The sequence below is a fragment of the Notechis scutatus genome, chromosome 4 (genome assembly GCF_049901735.1).
Source record: "Notechis scutatus isolate UNSWTSFEM ecotype Mainland chromosome 4, rNotScu1.2, whole genome shotgun sequence".
Classification (NCBI taxonomy): Eukaryota; Metazoa; Chordata; class Lepidosauria; order Squamata; family Elapidae; genus Notechis; species Notechis scutatus.
Genome location: NC_142012.1, coordinates 72339763 through 72358889, shown reverse-complemented (window position 1 = coordinate 72358889; position 19127 = coordinate 72339763). Strand labels below are relative to the sequence as shown.

Genomic DNA, 19127 nt, shown 5'->3' with positions numbered 1-19127 from the left:
CTAAGGAATGTTGTTTTCCAGTACGTGAGTGTGCTGAGTGAAGAGGAGGATCAAATGGGATATTTGTGTACAACTGTCATAGGAAAGAGGAAGAAGAGAACAGTGGAAGTGTGCTATCCTGCTCACTCACAGATAACAATAGTTTAGTGCATTTATTAATATTCTCCAGCAATTCCCTTCACCAAAAACCCAGAATTGCCCCAATTAAGCCCAGCCAAAAGCAGACCAATGCTAATCCACAAAGTAATGGCCAATGAGTCCACAAGGCAACTTGAAAGTTTCCCAGTCAAAATAAATCCACCAAACTTAAATCCACAAGAGGGTTCACAAGGCAAGAAAAATCACGAGTTCATGGCATGGTGTCAATCCAAAGTGAGGCAGGAATCACAATGACTACGAAACACACAACTAGGAAATGCAGTCTTCTCCTGCCAAACTCCTATGAAACCTCTTGTGTTTGCTTGCTCTAGACATAAGCTCCAGAGAGCTGCTTCTCTGGAAGTGTCCAAGTCTGGACTAAGCTCTACCATCAAACTGGGGAAATGTGATCATTGCATAATTAGCAATGAACTCTACCCAGTCCCCACATAAACTACAATCATGCATAGTAAGCAATCAGAAACAAAATGATTAGCAGGTTTATGAAAAAGCAAGGAACAGCACAGCAATCAATCAGTAGTCTCTGCCTATGATGACTCTCCCAACGCTTCCCCAGATACCTCCCCAGTTGTCAGCTCTGAGGAGGATGAACCAGTTCCAGGCATGTCTGGCGCGGAATTGGTCAATGGCTCCAAGCAGCTGTATGAGAGGGATTTGGCTGAAGAGCAGCTGCAGCAGGACAGCCCTGAGGCTTCAGATGGGTAAAGCACACAGCTGCAGCTGGTCAGCAATGAGGAAGAGGAACTGCCTTCTGTACCTGATCCAAGGACACATTAGTCAGGAGCAGAGAAAGTCAGCCTAATTACTTGTGAGGAGACAGCCTCACCATTCTTGATGGACTGCACTGGAAGCTGGCTATTTAGCACAGCAGACAGATGGAGGTGATGCTGGGAAAAATACGTTGAATCTATTTACAGCAGCATAGAAAGTAAAGAAAGCTTCACAATACGGTATTCTGCAATCTATATGCAATGTTTCTCCTTCCAGCTAAACATTACACTGAAACTCATTCGGAAAAATGAGTTTGAGAAGCTCTAGCCAGGATCAATAAAACTCCTCAAAGGAGCATAGAAGGGAAATAAACACAAAAGAACATGAAATTAAATGAAGTCGAACTAGAAGTATATGATCCGAAGACATTCAATGTCAATAAAGCTCAGCAATCAGTATCAGACTGGAGCAGGCTTTGCTAAGCATCACAAGCTAGAACACCAGCATTATAGACCATAGCATTAGTTCCTCTAATGATTCACTTCTCTTCATCAAATTTTGCAGTTGGTGGATGGCATACTTTTATTTATAATCCAAAAGTGAAAGTGAGTCGGTTACAAAGATGAATGTAAAAAGGAGACTTTTCTCTTTTTTCTCTCTTGCTTTTTCTTGTAGTAATTTTATAAAGATTATAATTTACAATAATAAATACTAATACAAATTTTAAAAAGGAAAAATAAAAAATAAAATGCAGTAAACAAAAAAATAAAAAAACAGAAAAAAGAAATTAATATGTATGTATGTATGTATGTATGTATGTATGTATGTATGTATGTATGTTGTGGCTCTGAGGTTTGAGCCCGCTTTGATAGAGGATGAAGACTCGGACAATGGGGAAGAGGAGGATTTGGAAATGCCTTCCTCCCCAGGACCTTCCTCTTCGGCAATGCCTTCCTCCCTGATTGTGCGTCAGGTGTCGGCAGATAACCGAGAGGCAAGACCTGAGGCTAATCAGGAAAAGGAGGAGGGCATATCAGAGTCTCTGACAATCAAGCAGAGGAATGCTGGCTCGATGCGAGGCAGCGTCGCAGGCAAAAGTGTGAGCTGCAACGCAGGAGGAAGGGACGAATCAGAGACTGAGCTGAGGGACTGACACACCCCACAGGGAATAAAAGTGGGTGTGTTCGCTCTGAGAGTTTCGTACGGGACAACATGTGACTTATTCAGAGGAGCTCCGGAGTATTCTGTGTTGTGACAGCTTGTGTGATTTATATTCCTGCTTTCTTGTCAGACTTGGCAGACAGCGTGTGTGAGACTGCCAAGAACTTTATCGGCTCAAGGAATTAACTCTATAATTACTGGATTTGCTTGCTTGCTTGTATTCAGTTGGAATTTGGACTTCTCACCTCCTTTGTAAAGGTGAGACATAACACATATATATACATATACATATATTTGTTTTCGTAGATTTTCATGGGTACAGGTATGTAGGTCTAGGTGTGTTTGGGTCTTTTCCCGTGTAAGATTAAGAGTATCTTGGTGACGTTTCGGCGAGGTCCCACTCGCCATCCTCAGGCTGGTGCTTTCGGCTTCGTGCCACTGCTTCGTGCCACTTCTGAGAAGCACAGAGCCAAAGACACAAGCCTGAAGATGATGAATGAGACTTCATCAAAACATTGCCTAGATATTTCCAATCTTACGCAGGAGAAAACCCAAATAACCAAAGATCCACATACAAATACCTGCGAGAACATCAGAAAACATAAATATGTATGTATGTATGTATGTATGTATGTATGTATGTATGTATGTGTTTTCTTAAGTTTTTGCGGGTATTTATGTGTATGGTATTCAGCTTTGTTCGGGTATTTTCCCATGTCCTTATAGTTGTGCTTTTAAAGCGACGTTTCGGCAGAATCTCATCTGCCATCATCAGGCTTGTGTATTGGGTTCGTCTGTGTGTCAGCAGATAAAGGTAATGCCACAGTAGTAATGGACAAAAAAAAAAAAATGAAACAAAACTGACCTACTCCAAGACTCGACATACAAACCCATAAACACGGAACCAACCACATATCTGGAAAAAATAACCAAGAAGAAAATCATAATCAGCAACATGAGGAAATAGATCCAACAGACGATCATCCCAAGAGAAAAATCTTCCAGATGCCCCAAACTATACGGCCTCCCCAAAATACACAAAGAAGGCATACCTCTGAGACCCATAGTCACTCCAGAGGAGCACCACTACAAACCTAGCCAAATACCTAGCAAAGCAGCTACAGCCTCATGCTGAAGCAGCAGCTTCACATGTACAAAACTCGTATCACCTCTTAGAAATGATCAAAAATCTACATGTGAAACAAAAAGATCTGCTTGTAAGTTTCGACGTGGTTTCACTATTCACTGAAGTCCCGATAAAAGAAACCCTAGAAATCAACAAAAACAAAAATACCAAACACCCAAACACCTCATGGAACTAGCAGAACACTGCTTAACCAACATGTATTTCATATACAAAGGACAAAGATACAAGCAAATTGAAGGAGCCCCTATGGGATCACCACTGTCACCGATTATTGCAAACCTGTACATGGAAGAATTCGAATCCAGAGCCCTGGCTAATGCCACCTACAAATCCAAACTATGGTTAAGATACATCGATAACACATTTGTTATTTGGCCCCATGGAAAAGAAAACCTAAACAATTTCCTAACACACCTAAACAGCACACACCCCAAAATCAAATTCACCATGGAAATGGAAACAAACAACACACTTGTGGGAACACACTTCCTCACTAGTCCAACACATGAATGCCATAGGTCATAGCATCGACTTCAATGGCACCAAAACCCTAGCCACTATAGAAAACCCCAGCTACAGAATTATCAGAGAAGCCATAGAGACTGAAAAACAACCTGAAAGCATGAATAGAAGAGATAACTCCACCAGATTGTCAATTATCTGGAAGCCTGCACTCACAAACAAAAAAATCTCTACACCACAAGCTAAAAAAACACCTGGGCACAAACCAACCCCCCCCCCCATACCTCCAGCCCAAACACACCCCATCCAGCCACCCAGATGAAACCTAGTTTCCTAATAAACGATAGCCAGCCATTCACCCGAAGCCAAGCCATGCTAAAAGCCCCCAATACACAAAACACAATGTTACCAGCTAATCAAGACAAAAAAAAAAAAACACTACAAAACAGACAGAAGATATTAGAAACACCAATCAAGCAGAACACAGAAAACTCGAACTTCCGGTTGCAAGGCTTCGGCGGCGGCAGGAATCCGCTTCTCTGCGGGTCCCTGCTGCGCTCGCCGCTGAGGTACCCCCAATCCAACTGGATTTGGGGGTTGTCGCTGCCCCAAAGAGGTAGCGGAAGACAGAGGAGATCCAGGCAGGGTTCTGGGGATATCGCACCCCCTTTCCCCAGCCGGCTAGACTCCTTTTTCCTGAGGCGGTGGAGCGGCTGTCAGAAATGGCAGCCACAAAGGAATCTTCAACCGGATAAGACTCTGCATGAGGAAGACAGAAGGAGAAGTTTTCTTGGCTGAACCGGGACATTAAGTTACTTTTAAAACACCCTGGAAACTTGACTTTCGGATTGATACATTTGTTTCCAAAAGAAGTTGTTACGGGCGGCGAAAGTGCTGAAGGAAAGTTCACTCCCCTTCCTTACGGAGAAGGCAAATGAGCACAGAAAAACCTGCTTCTTTAAGGTAAAAACAAGCTCTTTGTTATAAGTGGGAAGGAGAGGACTAAAAAAAAATCTTTAAAAACTTGTTGGAGGAGACACTTTGAAGATTATAAGACCAACAACTAATTGTAATACGGCTTTAAAATATATTTGGGATTTTGCCCCAGGAGGAAAAGTTGCAAAGAGAAGAAGAGGAAATAATTTCTGTCTGTTTGGATTGTTTGATAACTTTGACATTTGCAAATTACTTTAAGATTAAAAACATCTGGGTTGTTCTTAAAAATTTACAATGGCACCATCTGTGGATCAACTAAAAATGGAATATGAAAAATTAAAAGAAAGAGAACAAAATGGCAAGAATTCATTGGGAGCTGTCTTCCACTTTTTAGAAATGGCGGTTTCTATGTACCAGCAAATACTTGAGGAAGAAGGAGAAGGAGAAGAAGAAGAAGAAAAGGAAGCCATTTTTAATGGACAAAAAAGTTCGATTAAGAAAGAAAATAGGAAGAGAGGAAGGAAAAATGAGAATTTAAGATTCAATAAAACAACCAAGAAAAAGAAAAATAAGGTGAAAAAAAGGTACAATGTTAGAAAGCAATTGAAAAGAAAATTACAACAGAGAGGGGAAGCTAAAAAGGTGGAGGTTAGGAGAGGGGGGGCAAAAAGATCAGACTGGAGAAGAAAGGGAGGGAAAAAGGGAAAAAAAGCCACGGTCTGAAACAAGATATCTTTTTTAGAGATAAAGGATAAAGGACAGTGTATAATTTAAGAAAGATTCTGCAAGAGTACATAAGATAGTATTGTAGTATTTGCATTTGAAATAGTCTATTGGAATATTATAAGATTTAACAAAATATTAAAATATTAAAATGTTTTATAATGATAGATTTCAATATTTAATAAAATATCAAAGAGAATGTGTAAAATGATTAATGCTTAGTTATACTATTAATTAGAATTAGAATTAGAATGGAAATTATATACTTAACTATATTATAAGTTTATTATTCTTTTTTTTCAAAATGCAATATGTAGAATGTACTAAGCAGAATCAGGATAGAAATTATGTATTATTTTAAGTGTTACTTTAGGGAAAGGCGTCACACCTTAAAAGTGATTACAGGGGAAATTCTTTGCTAAAGAGAAGAGATAAATAGATGATTGGAAAAGAACGGACAAAAGATACAAACATAATGATTTTGAAATAAGATGAAATAAACAAAATATAATTAGGAGAGTGAAAAGAAGGGAGAAGTTATATAGAAAATATAGAATGGTTAATAAGATATGAATGGTATATAAGGTGAGCATGAACTTGATTTAGGTCTGTAAAAAAAGATGTAACCCAGGGCTAAGCCACTTTTCAAAAGAAGTTTTATGTTTTATGTTTTGTGTTTTGGTTAGCTATGTTTTGATTGTGAATTAATAAAACCTTGGAAGAATAAAACTAAAGGGAGAGAAATTTGGAAAAGACATGTATAAATGATAATTAAGGAGGTTTTATCTTTTTATGTCTTGTTTTATGTTTTGTATTTTGTGTGTTTATGCTTGATTGAGAATTAATAAAACCTTGATAGAAAGAAATATAATTGAATAAAAGTGAAGGGAGAAACAATGAGAAATTTGGAAAAGATATATACGTGTTTAAATGGAAATGTGATAATGTGGAACTATGCCTTAAAAAATAATGCTTTATTTGCCTTGTTAAAACTTATACGTAATTTTTGAGAAAGGAGGTTTTATACTTTGATGTCTTATGTTTTGTTTGTCTTTAAAATCAATAAAACTTGTGTGTTTTTTTTTAAAAAAAGCAGAACACAGCAAACTCCAAGACCAATAAACACAGACCAAGACTCCCAACCAATCAGGATGAAGAAAAAACCATTCTAACAAAGCACGAGGCTGGCACCAAATTTAAAACAGAAATGGCTGTGAAAGCCTGACACACAGACGAACCCAATACATAAGCCTGATGATTCTGCCGAAACGTTGTTACAACTTTAAAAGCACAACTATAAGGACCTGGGAAAATACCCGAACAAAGCTGAATACCATACAAACATACATACATACGAATATATATCTGAATATATGTATGAATGACTTCTCTCTTCAATACCACAGGTATAAACAATCTATGAACTTTTTATCTTCTTTTATAATACAACAAATAATCTCTTCTTCTCATATCCTATATCTTATCTACAAAATCCTTAAGACCTCATCATTCAGTCTTGATCAGCATCCATTAAGGGTTACCCGAAATAACACCATTGATCAAATACATTAACTTTTTATTCCTTCATTTTAACAATTTTGATCTTTAATCTCTTCAAATAATGTCCTAGAACTTTTCATTTTTTTTCTTTGTTCCTTCTCACAAAATTCTTCAAAGTTTAAAAAAATCTCTTTTGTAAATCCAATGTAGGGAAGTTACCCAGGTCACTCTTTTGGTTTGTTATATGCATATCCTTTTTAATTATTAAGATATCATAATAAGGCTTCATTTGTATACCTAGTGTAACATCTTTTTTCATATTATTCTTTTGTAGCCTTTCATTTTTAAATCCATTTTCCAATGTCTCAATCTTCTCCAATAAAACTTACTCCTTATTCCATTCTTATCCTTTAATTGTAATCTTTAGTTCCTTTTGATTCCTTAGAGTTGTCAACCTTTAAAGTTCTAGCCTAGCAAAACAAAAGCACTTTCATATAGGAAGGATTTTGATAATTTATTTTAAAATCTTATTTTAAATCCATTTGGACCCTTAGTCAGTTTGAAAATTTCCAAATCAAAATTCTAATCATCTTGTTGCTGTTTATTCCAAAATATTTTTCAAAGTTCTTAAACTAGTACTTAAACTTCTTTCACTAAAGATTGAAAGAAACTCACCCTGTGCTGTAAAATGTGTTGATCCAAATGTTCCTAACAGCTGAAAAGCAGTTAACAAGCAATTTCTGAAAGTGATTATAAAAGGAATATGTCGATGACGATTCTCAGTCATCCACGTAGAGTTGTCTGGAAGTTGAGTCAGGGCAACTGGACTTCTTTTTTTTCTTGTTTGAAATGTTTTGTTGCTCATCAAGGTAGACCATCTTCAGTCTGAGCAAGTTGGTGAGAGGGATCCCATATATGTTCTCCAGGGTAGTTTCATTTCTTACCTAATCTAAATAGGCTCGTTAGGTGAGTAGGAGAGACTTGTTGCTCATTTCTCCTAAGGGGTCGTTTGGTATAGACTCCTTAGTGAACCTGCAAAGTAGTCTTGATTTTCCTCGGGCCTGATGTAAGAGCAGCATAAAAAACGAGGCACAGATTGTGTCTGAGACCTCTATTTCTGTTGAGAGAAAGATTTTCCACTTTGGCATAAATGGATTCCTTCACTCCTCTCTCAAACTATCTATCTTCCCTGCCCAAAAAATGAACATTATGGTATTCAAAAGTGTCTCCTTTCTTTTAAATGAAGGTACAGTGCTGATTCTAGTCCTATGGCAGGGGTGTCAAACTTGTAGCATCACATTGTTGTCACATGGTGTAGCGTGACATTTTCCCCATTTGCTAAACTGGGGGTGGGGGTGGCCAGCATGTGATGCACTGGCCCATGGCCCGCGAGTTTGACACCCCTGTCCTATGGTATTGCTTCTCCTGTGTTGAGCCATCTTCTTGTGTAAAGGCTATTTATGTGATGACCTGGAGTGTATCAAAAATATAACAAAAACCAAAACATAAATAAAAGTCCTTTAATGCCTTCAACTTGGCTTCGCTGTTTAATTGTCCACCGCTGAAGATTAAACTATCTTCAAAATAACATTCCAAACGAAAGAAACAGTTCAAATTCAAAGAGCAGGTAACGAAGCAAAAACCAAAAACAAACCGTACTAAATAAAGTTCCACGACAGACCAGGATAAATAATTACAAACTTCAGGAATATAACCAGGTACAGTCCGTTGGAAGAACGCCAACCAAGATAAACCTCATCTAGGAATAAAACACTAATTTGTCTCCAGCATTTGTTAGCATGCAGGTCCAAACTCTTATGCAGATCTCACACCTGCAACCCATGAAGAGGATCATGGCCTTCTCCTCCCGAGTAGACTATGTTTTTCCCTGATCCTCTCCTCCCTGCGTGACCTAGGATGGATAGGGGATGGGCCTGGGTCCTCCTCTGACTGCTCAGCCAGCCTCTGCCGTTCCCCAGCCTCCTCCACCACCTCTGGAGCCACACTTCCACTACCTGTTGGCTGTTCCTCCTCTCCCTCAGAGTCAGTCTCCACCAGGGGCATGACAATGTAGTTTCTCCTACAGCTCTGCATACTCTCACTGAACTGGACTGCATACACTACATACATTACTCTTATGTTCTGGTGTCCGATCTTTAGGGTGGACAAACCTCTGATTCAAGTTTGAAGAACAGAAATATTTGGAAAACACCACATAACTGTCTTCTTCAAGCCCATCAAACCACTACTCTGCCTACTCACCTAACAAGTTTATTCAGATTAGATGAGAAATGAAACTACTGGAAGACACATACAGAGTCCAAGTTGCTCAGACTGAAGAAGCTACTTGGATAAGCAGCAAAATGTTTCAAACCAAAAGAAAAAAGAAAATCAGTTGTCATGACTCAACTTCCAAATTAGAAAAGGAAGTATGGGAACCCAGTGTCCTTTGGAAAGGCAGCAATGGCAGTTTGAGCAAAGTCTCCCTTGACCACTAACTCTGCTAGAGACTGCTGGCTCATTGCCAGCTCTTCATTCCACCACTGTCTCCAGTTCATCATTTCTTCCCCAAAAGTCCTGACCATTTTTTTTGCCTTTTCTGTGCCCTTAAGGCTTCAGTCCAAATTGGCATTCCATTGAGTCACACAATCTATCTCATATTACATTTATTTCTTTATTTTTGTAAAATCCAATAATTGCCTTTTCCCTTTGATATTAAACAATAAGCATTCCCACGAAGCCATGGTCTATTTGTCTAATTATTTCCAAATAGTATTAAAAGCGCTTTTTCCAAAATAAATTTAAACTGTTCAAATAGAATTAAACTTTTTAATATTAATTTAAAATTCTTGAAATTATTATTTTTTCTGTCTTTAATCTATAAGGAAGGCTGATTCACTAAGTGGTTTTTTCTTCTTCCTGCTGATTTAAAGATTTCTCTCTATAAACTGATTATATCCAAATGTGGTTAAGAAAGGGAGATCCATACCCAGTATCCTTAAATGCCTGTGTTGCAGTACGTTTAATTCCTGCAGTCTCCTTATAAAAAGTAGCTGTTTGAAATATAGGTGGAAGATTTTTTAATCTCTCATGTGAAGAGGCTCTGCTGCCCAGAAATTGTCTGTCCACCAGTCATCCCCACAATGCTGTGTCTGCTTCTCCAGAGATTTTTTTAGTCTGCATGCACTTTTTCCAGACTCGTCTATTTATTTAGTTAAATTACACTGAAGACCAAAATAATCCTTGTATGAGAAAGCAATAAAACCAATTATAAATATCAAGAAATCTGCACAGCCGAATTTATGAAACTTCTGAAGTTCCCAAAACTACTACACAATTTAACATATGATAGTGTAGTAAATTTAGCAGTATTTCTAGAAATGTCTGGAGACCTGTCAAGTATGATTAAGAATCAGAGAGTGTGCTTTTCTGAGATTATGTAAAAACAGAGAAGAGAAATGTTATTAAGACAGTTCACCACTTTAGATAGAAGAGGAATCACATCAATATCTTGCATGGCTACTTATGTTCCTCTAAGGCAGAGATGTCAAACTCATGGCCTATGGGCTGGATGTGTCACATGCTGGCCCCACCCTTGCCTGGTTTAGCAAAGGGGGAAAAAGTCCTGATTTGTCACGTGACACCACCGTGACGCCGCGAGTTTGACAACCCTGCTCTAAGGTAGAAGCTCTTATATCACATTGCCATTTCTTGTTTTAGCCACATTAACCAACATGGCTCAGCTATGCTAATCTATGCTGAATAGCATTAACTCTCAGTAAAACTTATAATAATAACCTGTCAAAAAACTGCAAAAATTCTGTAATCATGACTCACCTTTGCCAATATTTTTTGCAGAAACATAAAGATTCCCAGCTTTCTCTTGATCTTTTCCTGCAAATACTGAACATGTACAATTTATTTAAAACATTTTAAAAGTTCATAATATAAAGTTGTGTAAATAGCACAAATTGAAAAATGTTATAAATAGTATTGAAATATAAATCATGTTAAACATAACATCAAAAGAAATATAAACACAAATAGGACCAAAACTCAGAGGAGTACCCAGAATTTAAATACATTTTAAAAGGTAGAGTTCTAGACTATATGAACAGAAATTTTTATCACTGTAAGACAAACTTTTAAAGACATGATGACATAACTGATTCAGGTCCATTTTCACAATACAAACTTGTGGGAGAACTATTTTACAGAGCAAATCTTTCCTGTGAATCAAAGAGAATTTATTTTTAAAAATCCCTTCAAATTAAACCACAAGATTCCGTCTTAGGCCCAGTACTCTTCAATATCTTCATAAATGACTTAGGTGAGGGAATAGAAGGGGAATTACCAAATTTGCAGATGATACTGAGCTGACAGGAATAGCTAACACCCTAGGCTCAAGATCCAGATGGATCTTGAGAGATTTGAACACTGGGCCCTATCTAACAAAATGAAATTCAATGTAGAGAAAAGTAAAGCCTTACACTTAGGCAAGAAAAACCAAAAGTACACATATAGACTGGATAAAACCAGGCTTAATAGTAGTAACTGTAAGAGGAATCTTGCAGTCTTAGTGGACAACCAATTAAATATGAGCCAGTAATGTGCGGCAGCAGCCAAAAATTTATGACAGACCCTGGGAGGAGGGGGGAAACAGGGTCATAGGTGAGCAGTAAATTATGTAGGGCAGAGCCACTGAACTTGGGAAGTGCCGACATGTTGCTCCTAAAAAATAATTGGATTTCTTTTGAAACTTGGCTCGAGGCTCATGAATTAATTAGGGCTTCCGTCAGAAGTCTGACAATAGGATGGTTAATTTGGATAGCCATCTGCCCAAAAGGTTTTTGCAGCACCTACAGCTGCAGCTGCTACAATGAGTAAGGGATTGACTAAATTACAACTAAACTACCTTACTTATATCTCCAATCTTGTAGGAATCTACTAGAAAATTATGCAAAAAATTATACATTTGACAGTTGTTATGCAATTGCTATGAGGACTTAATATATTAGATTTTATTTTATTTAGTTTCATATACTATAATTAATATAAAGCCAACTCCATAGATGCCTTACAGTTTTCTTGAAAACTGCTATTAAAATGTGCTGGAATGTACTACATGCAAAAATGGTTACCAGAAAACACAAATAGGGATTGTGAGACAAGCAAGAAGAACTTAGAAGGTATGTAACTATAATCAAGGGATATGACTTGCACTATTTCTGTTGGGTTGCATTGCACTTGTCACTTGGAATTATTTCATCTTCTCAGCTCTCATAGTAGATCAGTAACAAAAATGTACCTATGCTTTAGTTATGTTAATTGTCTCCTAGACAAGAACAATTGTTTTCCCAAAAATAAGGCCTAGCTGGATCTTTTTAGCATGCTCCTAATGTAAGCCCTGTCCCAAAAATAAGTCCTAGTTAAGATTGTGTGGTGGTACCAGCAGCATGTGGGTGGAAAGGTGTGGGAGGGAGGGAGGCGATCCCAATGCTCTGCACAAGTCAAGAAACACAAAAAATGAAGATAAGCCTCCTGCAGCTGGCCAGCTGCTTAGGCCCACCGACTCTTTCCCACAGCTCACACAGCGCGTCTGGACTGCATGCCAACCCCCTGCACCTCTGCCACTGTCTGTTTTATTGGACAGGTAATCAACTCAACTGTGCTGTGCGGGCTACGCAGCCGCAGAGTGCACCAACCAAGGGGCCAGAGGGCTGCAGCTGTTGGCGGACATTGGCCCCTGCACATTCTCTGCTTTTTGTGTGCATGCCGGGGGTGTGTGAGGCACCCAGCCAGGCTGAAATCGTGTTTCTCTGAAATCACCCTGAAATCATGTTTCCCCAAAAATAAGCCTTAGTGCTTATTTTGAAGCCCTAAAAATATAATACCAGATCTTATTTTTGGGGAAACACAGTATAAATTAAAGGTATTATTTAAGGCAAAAGTAGAAGTAATGGGTGGAAATCACAAGGCAATAATTAGGCAACAGGAGTATTTCCTGAAAGTAAGAACTTTCAACTAATGCAGTGCTCCACAATCTTTTCAGCTTGGTGGCCCGGCGTGAGTGGGCTAGGCGTATGAGTGGCAGGTACACGTGCAAAGTTCCATTTATGCAAGTAGTGCATGTGCATAAATTAATATTTATTTTTTACTTTATTATATTTGTACTTTGTAAAGAAGAGGCAAAAAACTCTGAAATAATTATTTAATATCTGTTAAAATTGATGTTTTCATTTCCTACTTTACACTGTCTAGCAAAAAAAGTTATCAGTTTTTTGGTCACTAGTTACCGTATATGCCGGCGTATAAGACGACCCGGCGTATAAGACGACCCCCCAACATTTCCACTCAAAATATAGTTTGTTATATACTCGCCCCTCTTCCGCACGCCTTCCACTTTTGCACTTTTTTTTTTTAGGCACTTTTGTGCACCGTGGAAAGCAATCCCGTGAAGCCGAAAGGAGCAGCCAGCCTTCTCCCAGCTCCCAAGGAAGCGAGGCTCGCACCGCCCGGGCTCCGCTGAGGTATCCGGCTGGGGCTGTCAGGAGTTGTTACCGCTGGCGCAGCTCCGCGCGGCTCCAGTCCTGCGTTGCCTCGGGAAGGGAAAGGCAAAAGGAAGAGCCGCGGCGGCGCTTTGCAATGGCAGCAGCGGCTCCTGGTTTTGCCTTTCCCTTCCCGAGGCAACGCGGACTGGAGCCGCGAGCCGCGCCAGCGGTAACAACTCCTGACAGCCCCAGCCGGATACCTCAGCGGAGCTCGGGCGTGCGAGCCTCGTTTCCTTGGGAGCTGGGAGAAGGCTGGCTGCTCCTTTCGGCTTCACCGGATTCATTCCACGGTGCAAAAATGCCTCAGCCGGGCAGCCGCAGTGCTTCCCAATTACTATTTGCCGGCATATAAGACGACCCGGCATATAAGACGACCCCCCCAATTGGAGGCATGTTTTTCAGGGCAAAAAAGTCATCTTATACGCCGGCAAATACGGTACCTTTATAAATGTATGGTTCTTTGTCTTGATGTATGGAGGAGGGATCAGGTCTTGGAATAGGAACAGGTGGCCTGTTGACCATTTCCTGGGGAAAGCTGTCTTGTTCCACAGTATGGTAGACATCTTTGTCTTCACTTTGATGGTAGATACCTTCTTTAGGTTCTGGTATCTCCAAATTAACACCTAGAAAAGGAAATCATATTAAAAATAAAACAAACAAAAATGAATAAACTACAAATTTCTTACAATTTTCTTCATAAAGAAAAGTTTCAAGGCATCAGCTCCTCTAGGGAGTTAGCTTGGGATAATACCATAGTTCACTGAAGTCTTCTGCCATTTCCAAAGTGGCCCCTACATATATGCTAGAAAATTGTCAATTCAGTTGAGAACATGGTCATACTCTTAAGCAAGGTCCAAGCTGTATGTTTCTATAACCAGTACGGGCTAGGCCTATTTTTCATTATGCTAACCCCACTTCTTACTTTCCTATAAATATAGTTATATAAATACTGACCTGTGTTCTATTTATGGAGATGGACTAATAAGGAAATGTGAGAATTATTGAAGAAGCAATACATAAAATTAGTAAGATACAAAAGCTGGAAAATGAAAAACAGAGAGGTATAGGATTCCATTTAAATTGGATATTCTGCACTGATGAACAATATCTATCTCAGTAGTAGTTTCACTATATAATTTGTATAAATTATCATACAGTAAAAGTTTTGCTGATCAATGACTAAATAAAATTTGATTAACTGATAACTGATACAATAAAAGCACTTAAACGGTAAAATGTAGAAATAGAGTCGCGTAGAGTCTTGTAGAGTAGAGTCGCGTAGAGTAGAACAGAACAGAACAGAATTCTTTATTGGCCAAATGTGATTCGACACACAAGGTATTTGTCTCCGGTGCATATTATCACAATGCAGATAAGAGGTGGTATTCAGCAGGTTCTGACCAGTTCTGGAGAACCAGTAGCGGAAATTTTGAGTAGTTGGGAGAACAAGCAAATACCACCTCTGACTGGCCCCACCCCCATCTATTCTGTGCCTCCTGTGTCCCAGCTGATTGGCTGGGTCTTCTTTTGTTACCCAGCACAGGAGAATGGAGTTGGAAAGCAGGTTAGTGGGGTGGAGAGGGAATGGGAACAGGTGGGAACAATTTTGCAGTAACCTTCCCCTGAAGTGGGGTGGGAATGGAGATTTTACAGTATTCTTCCCCTGCCATGCCCACCAAGCCACGCCCACAGAGCCCGTAGTAAAAAAAACTGAACCCCACCACTGGTGCAGATCTATCATATATCATACCGTGTTTCTCATATAATAAGGCCGGGTCTTATTTTTTTTTGAGCCCCGAAAAAATGGCTAGGCCATCTTTTCGGGGGTGACTTAATTCCCCCCCCTTGCATCTTCAGGCGGGCGGCTTGGATGTTGACCTCGGCGTTGGTGGGGCACTTCATATCGGGGTCAACGCAGGCAGCACCATATCCGGGTGTGCAACAAAAGTACTTCCTAACGGCAAGCCCCCCCACCATTCCCCCCCATTTTGCATGTTTTAATATAGGCCTTAATTTGGGGGGAGGGGCTTAATTTCATTTCATGCCTATAAAACATGCTGGGACTTCCTATTGGGGGAGGCTATATTGTTGGAGAAACAGGGTAGATACAATTATTAATCACAATATATAACAACAAAGGATAAATCCTAGGTACAAATAGGAGAATGTATTAGGAAAGATGAGTAGGAAGGTATCAATATGGCCTACTACAAGGCCATATTGATATATTTAGGCTTAAGAGAGTGCTGTGGAAATTAGTATTCAACAAAGTGATGGCATGTGGGGGGACGGGACTATCTTTGTGTCTAATTGTTTTGACATGCAATGCTGTGTAGCAGCATCCAGAGAGAAGCTGAAACAGTTTATGTCCAGGATGAGAGGGGTCAGTAGATATTTTCTCAGTCCTGTTTATGGTTCGTGCAGTCTACAGGTCCTCAATGGAAGGTAGGTTGATTGCAATTGTTTTTTCTGCAATTCTAATTATGCGTTGAAGTTTGTACTTGTCCTGTTTGGCTGCTGTGCCAAACCAGACAGATAAAGGCGCAAATGACAGACTGTAGAACTATATCAGTAGATCCTTGGACAAGTGGAGCTTTCTGAATTGACACATTCTTTCTTGTACTTTTTTAATGATGGTTCTAAGGTGTCCATTTCACCTTGGAGATAATAGAACCTAGAAACCTGAAGGTCTCTACTGTTGATACTGTGTTGCTTAATATTATAAGTGGTAGAATAGGAGAGCTTCTTCAAAACTCTATTATCATCTCTTCAGTTTCAAGAGTGTTCATCTTCAGGTTGTTCTGGCTTCACTACAGGTGCAGTTGATCCATCTATATGTAGATTCATCGTCTCTAATGAGTGTTGTATCATCTGTAAACTTCAGTACTTTAACAGGGATCCTTTGAGATGTAGTCATTGGTAAATAGAGTGTTGGAGAGAGCATACAGCCCTGGGGACTTCTGTACTAGAATAGAAAAAATTCCTATTCAAAGCCGATGTCTATCTAATCAAAGATGCAATTTTCTTTACTTTTAACAGATTTACAATTTTCTTCCTTTACTTCCTTAAAATTCTACTACAGTGTTAGGTCGCTGCCACTCTAAGAATAATCATGAGTCCTCTTTTCTGAGTCTTCTTGTCAGGGTTACATTTAAAAGTTCAAAAGTATTATCTCACTCAGTTCACACACCATTCACCGTCTCTTCGCTCCTGCACTGTCTTGGGTTCCCAAACTGTCCCCAGCTTCATGGCAGTCATGTTGGTTGCCACTGCACCTTGTCTTCAGATGAAGGGGTTTTCCAGGTCAGGGAGGAGATGCAGCTCTCCTCGACCTGCCAGGCAGTCCCCCTTTACTTCACTACCCCTCCAGGTGGCTATGGCTCCAATTGGAACCCTCCGACAGGGCGAGCTCAAAACGGGGCCATGGAGCTCACGGTCCTCACTTCTAATAGCATTAGAAGTACAACCGGAAGTCCCTCTATAATTCTTATCTGCTCTTTGAATCTGAAATCCTGGGATTTGCAAACAGCTATCATTAATCAAATTGTTCAGCCATGTTTCAATGAAGCAGAAGGCTATCAAGTTAGAAAAGTCTGAATTGTTCCTCTGTAAAAGTAGTAGTTCATTTACTTTATTTACGAGTGAATGCAGAGAGGGGAGGAGATATTTCCTTACCCCCGTGCTCCCTGAGTCTTTGTAATATGTCTTCTCTCTTGTCCCTCCTTCTCCTTTTGTTTCTCTTCTTTGTTTCTGCTGGGCCAAAAGAGATAACTGCTGTTCCCTCAGTCAGAATTTCCTCCACATTTGAAAAGAAGGGATGGTTAGTCCCAGAAAGCTGCTTCTTATTTAAGATCCACTGTCTGATATTCAAAATTTCATCTTTTGAGTATAAATTTTCAGGGTCACAGAAAATAATAGAAAACATCAAAATTACAAGAGAACTTTTTACTAAGACTGTCATCGGCATTGTCATCTTGAGATTGCAATATAACAAGATAATATTGCAATCATAGATTGTGAGGGTGCTGATAGATACTTGCCAAAGAATAACATGCAAACCAATTGTTTCCAATTGTAATCTTGCCTTTCAGTTAAGTTTGCTATGTTGCTCACCTTCTAAGAATCTGCGCATCATATAGTCCTTGGTTGTCCGTGAAAGAGGATTATTAGCATCTGACTGAAGCATTTCCACATCTGGAAAAAAATGACCACACATGTACTTAGTTGACTTTGCCAATACACATATTAAGTATATGTGTAGCTTCCTACATTTTTATTTTCTTAAGGATGAGGAAGGATTATTATTTTTAAAAATGTTGTATTAAAAATAGGCGAAGAACACCTTTCAAAGTTTAGTACCATTTTGAAAATCAATCCATGTCCGGGTATTGACCATAAATGTTATACTGTTGGATTAACAATGTTTGTTCTTCATGCTTCCATAAAAGCTTGGCCATCAAAATGTCACACAAAGATTATATGCTTACAGTGAGTCTTCAACTTATGAGGACAATTAGGACAGGAATTTCCATTGCTAAGGGAAGTTGTAAGTTATAAAGCACCACCAGTTTGCTTAGCAATGGGAATCCCTGCAGTCCAAGTTGTTATTAATAGAATTCCACACTTGTTAGGCAACTTTCTATTGATTCTCACAAGCAAAGTGAGTGGGAAAGACAGCAGGAAGTCCCAGGCTGGCAGATAAGGGGTTGCTGCAGGGTGAGGAAGGAAGAAGTGCACAGAGGGGGAGGATTGGGGATGATGACTGAAGGTGTAAGGAGGTGTGTAAGAGGTGCTGGGCAGGTTGGGAAGGTGCACTGGGATGCAGTGGTTGGGAAGTATGTGGTGTAAGGAGGATGTGAGAAAGTACATAAGGTTGTGCAAGAGGTGGGGGGGGCAGGGACAGTAAGCAGGGATATGTGAGAAGCACCACATGGGTTGGAGAGGGTACATAGGGATGCACAAGAAGTTCCATGTATGTTGGGAAAGGTGCCCATAAATGTACATGGGCATGTGAGTGACCAGTATGACACTATGCAGAAGGGCTGGGAAGAGTATGTGGGTCAGGGAGACTAACTCCAGTGACTTGTGACTTTCCCTGCCAGTTTCCCCATTGACTTTCTGGGAAAACTGACCGGGAAGTTTGTGAATGGTGTTCATGTGATTGTGGGTGCTTAGGAACTGGTCCTAAGTATGAATGAATTGCAAAGTGCCCAGATTGTGAACACATGACTGCAGGGATGCTGTAATGGCTGTAACTTCAGCAACCAGTCATAGGTTCCTTTATTCACTACCATCATTGCCTTGAACTGTTTCTAAACAAATGGTCAAGAACTACCTGTATTTTAAATATAATTGCTCAGACATATGCAAGTTCTTTGAATATATAGATGAGAATGCTATCCTCCATATAGTAAAAGCTCCTGTAGCATAAATACAGTGTGACAAAAAATGTTCCAATAATTAATGAGCAATATTGATCTCCTTGTCAGGACTGCAGAACAAATCTTGGTAAGAATATCAAGAAACTATAAGGAGCCAGATAGGAACTAATAAGAGTTGGAGCATAGGAGATATTTCAATTCCAATGGCTAATGATGTACCAAAGAAGGAACAAATGATTCTGGAGGTGAACAGTTGTCTCAAAGAATGGTATCAATAACTCTGACCGGCTTACAGAATTATAACACACTTAACCCCACACACACCTGGTACTCAAGGATATACAATGGCCCAACACACCATCAATGATAACAGCTCATCTACCCACCATTAAGAAA

The 19127-nt window shown here is 39.5% G+C and overlaps 1 protein-coding gene across 9 annotated transcripts in view; it reads right to left on the bottom strand.

Moving 5' to 3' along the window:
* Positions 1 to 19127, bottom strand: part of PIK3AP1 (phosphoinositide-3-kinase adaptor protein 1) — a 126771-nt gene that overhangs the window by 35544 nt on the left and 72100 nt on the right. For all 9 annotated transcript variants that reach the window (XM_087963728.1, XM_087963725.1, XM_087963726.1 and 6 more), the window contains 3 exons: positions 17464 to 17544; positions 13791 to 13973; positions 10637 to 10702 (listed from right to left, as the gene is read on the bottom strand). In XM_087963728.1, the coding sequence (XP_087819854.1) occupies positions 10637 to 10702; positions 13791 to 13973; positions 17464 to 17544 (330 nt within the window). The remainder of the gene's footprint in view (positions 1 to 10636; positions 10703 to 13790; positions 13974 to 17463; positions 17545 to 19127) is intronic.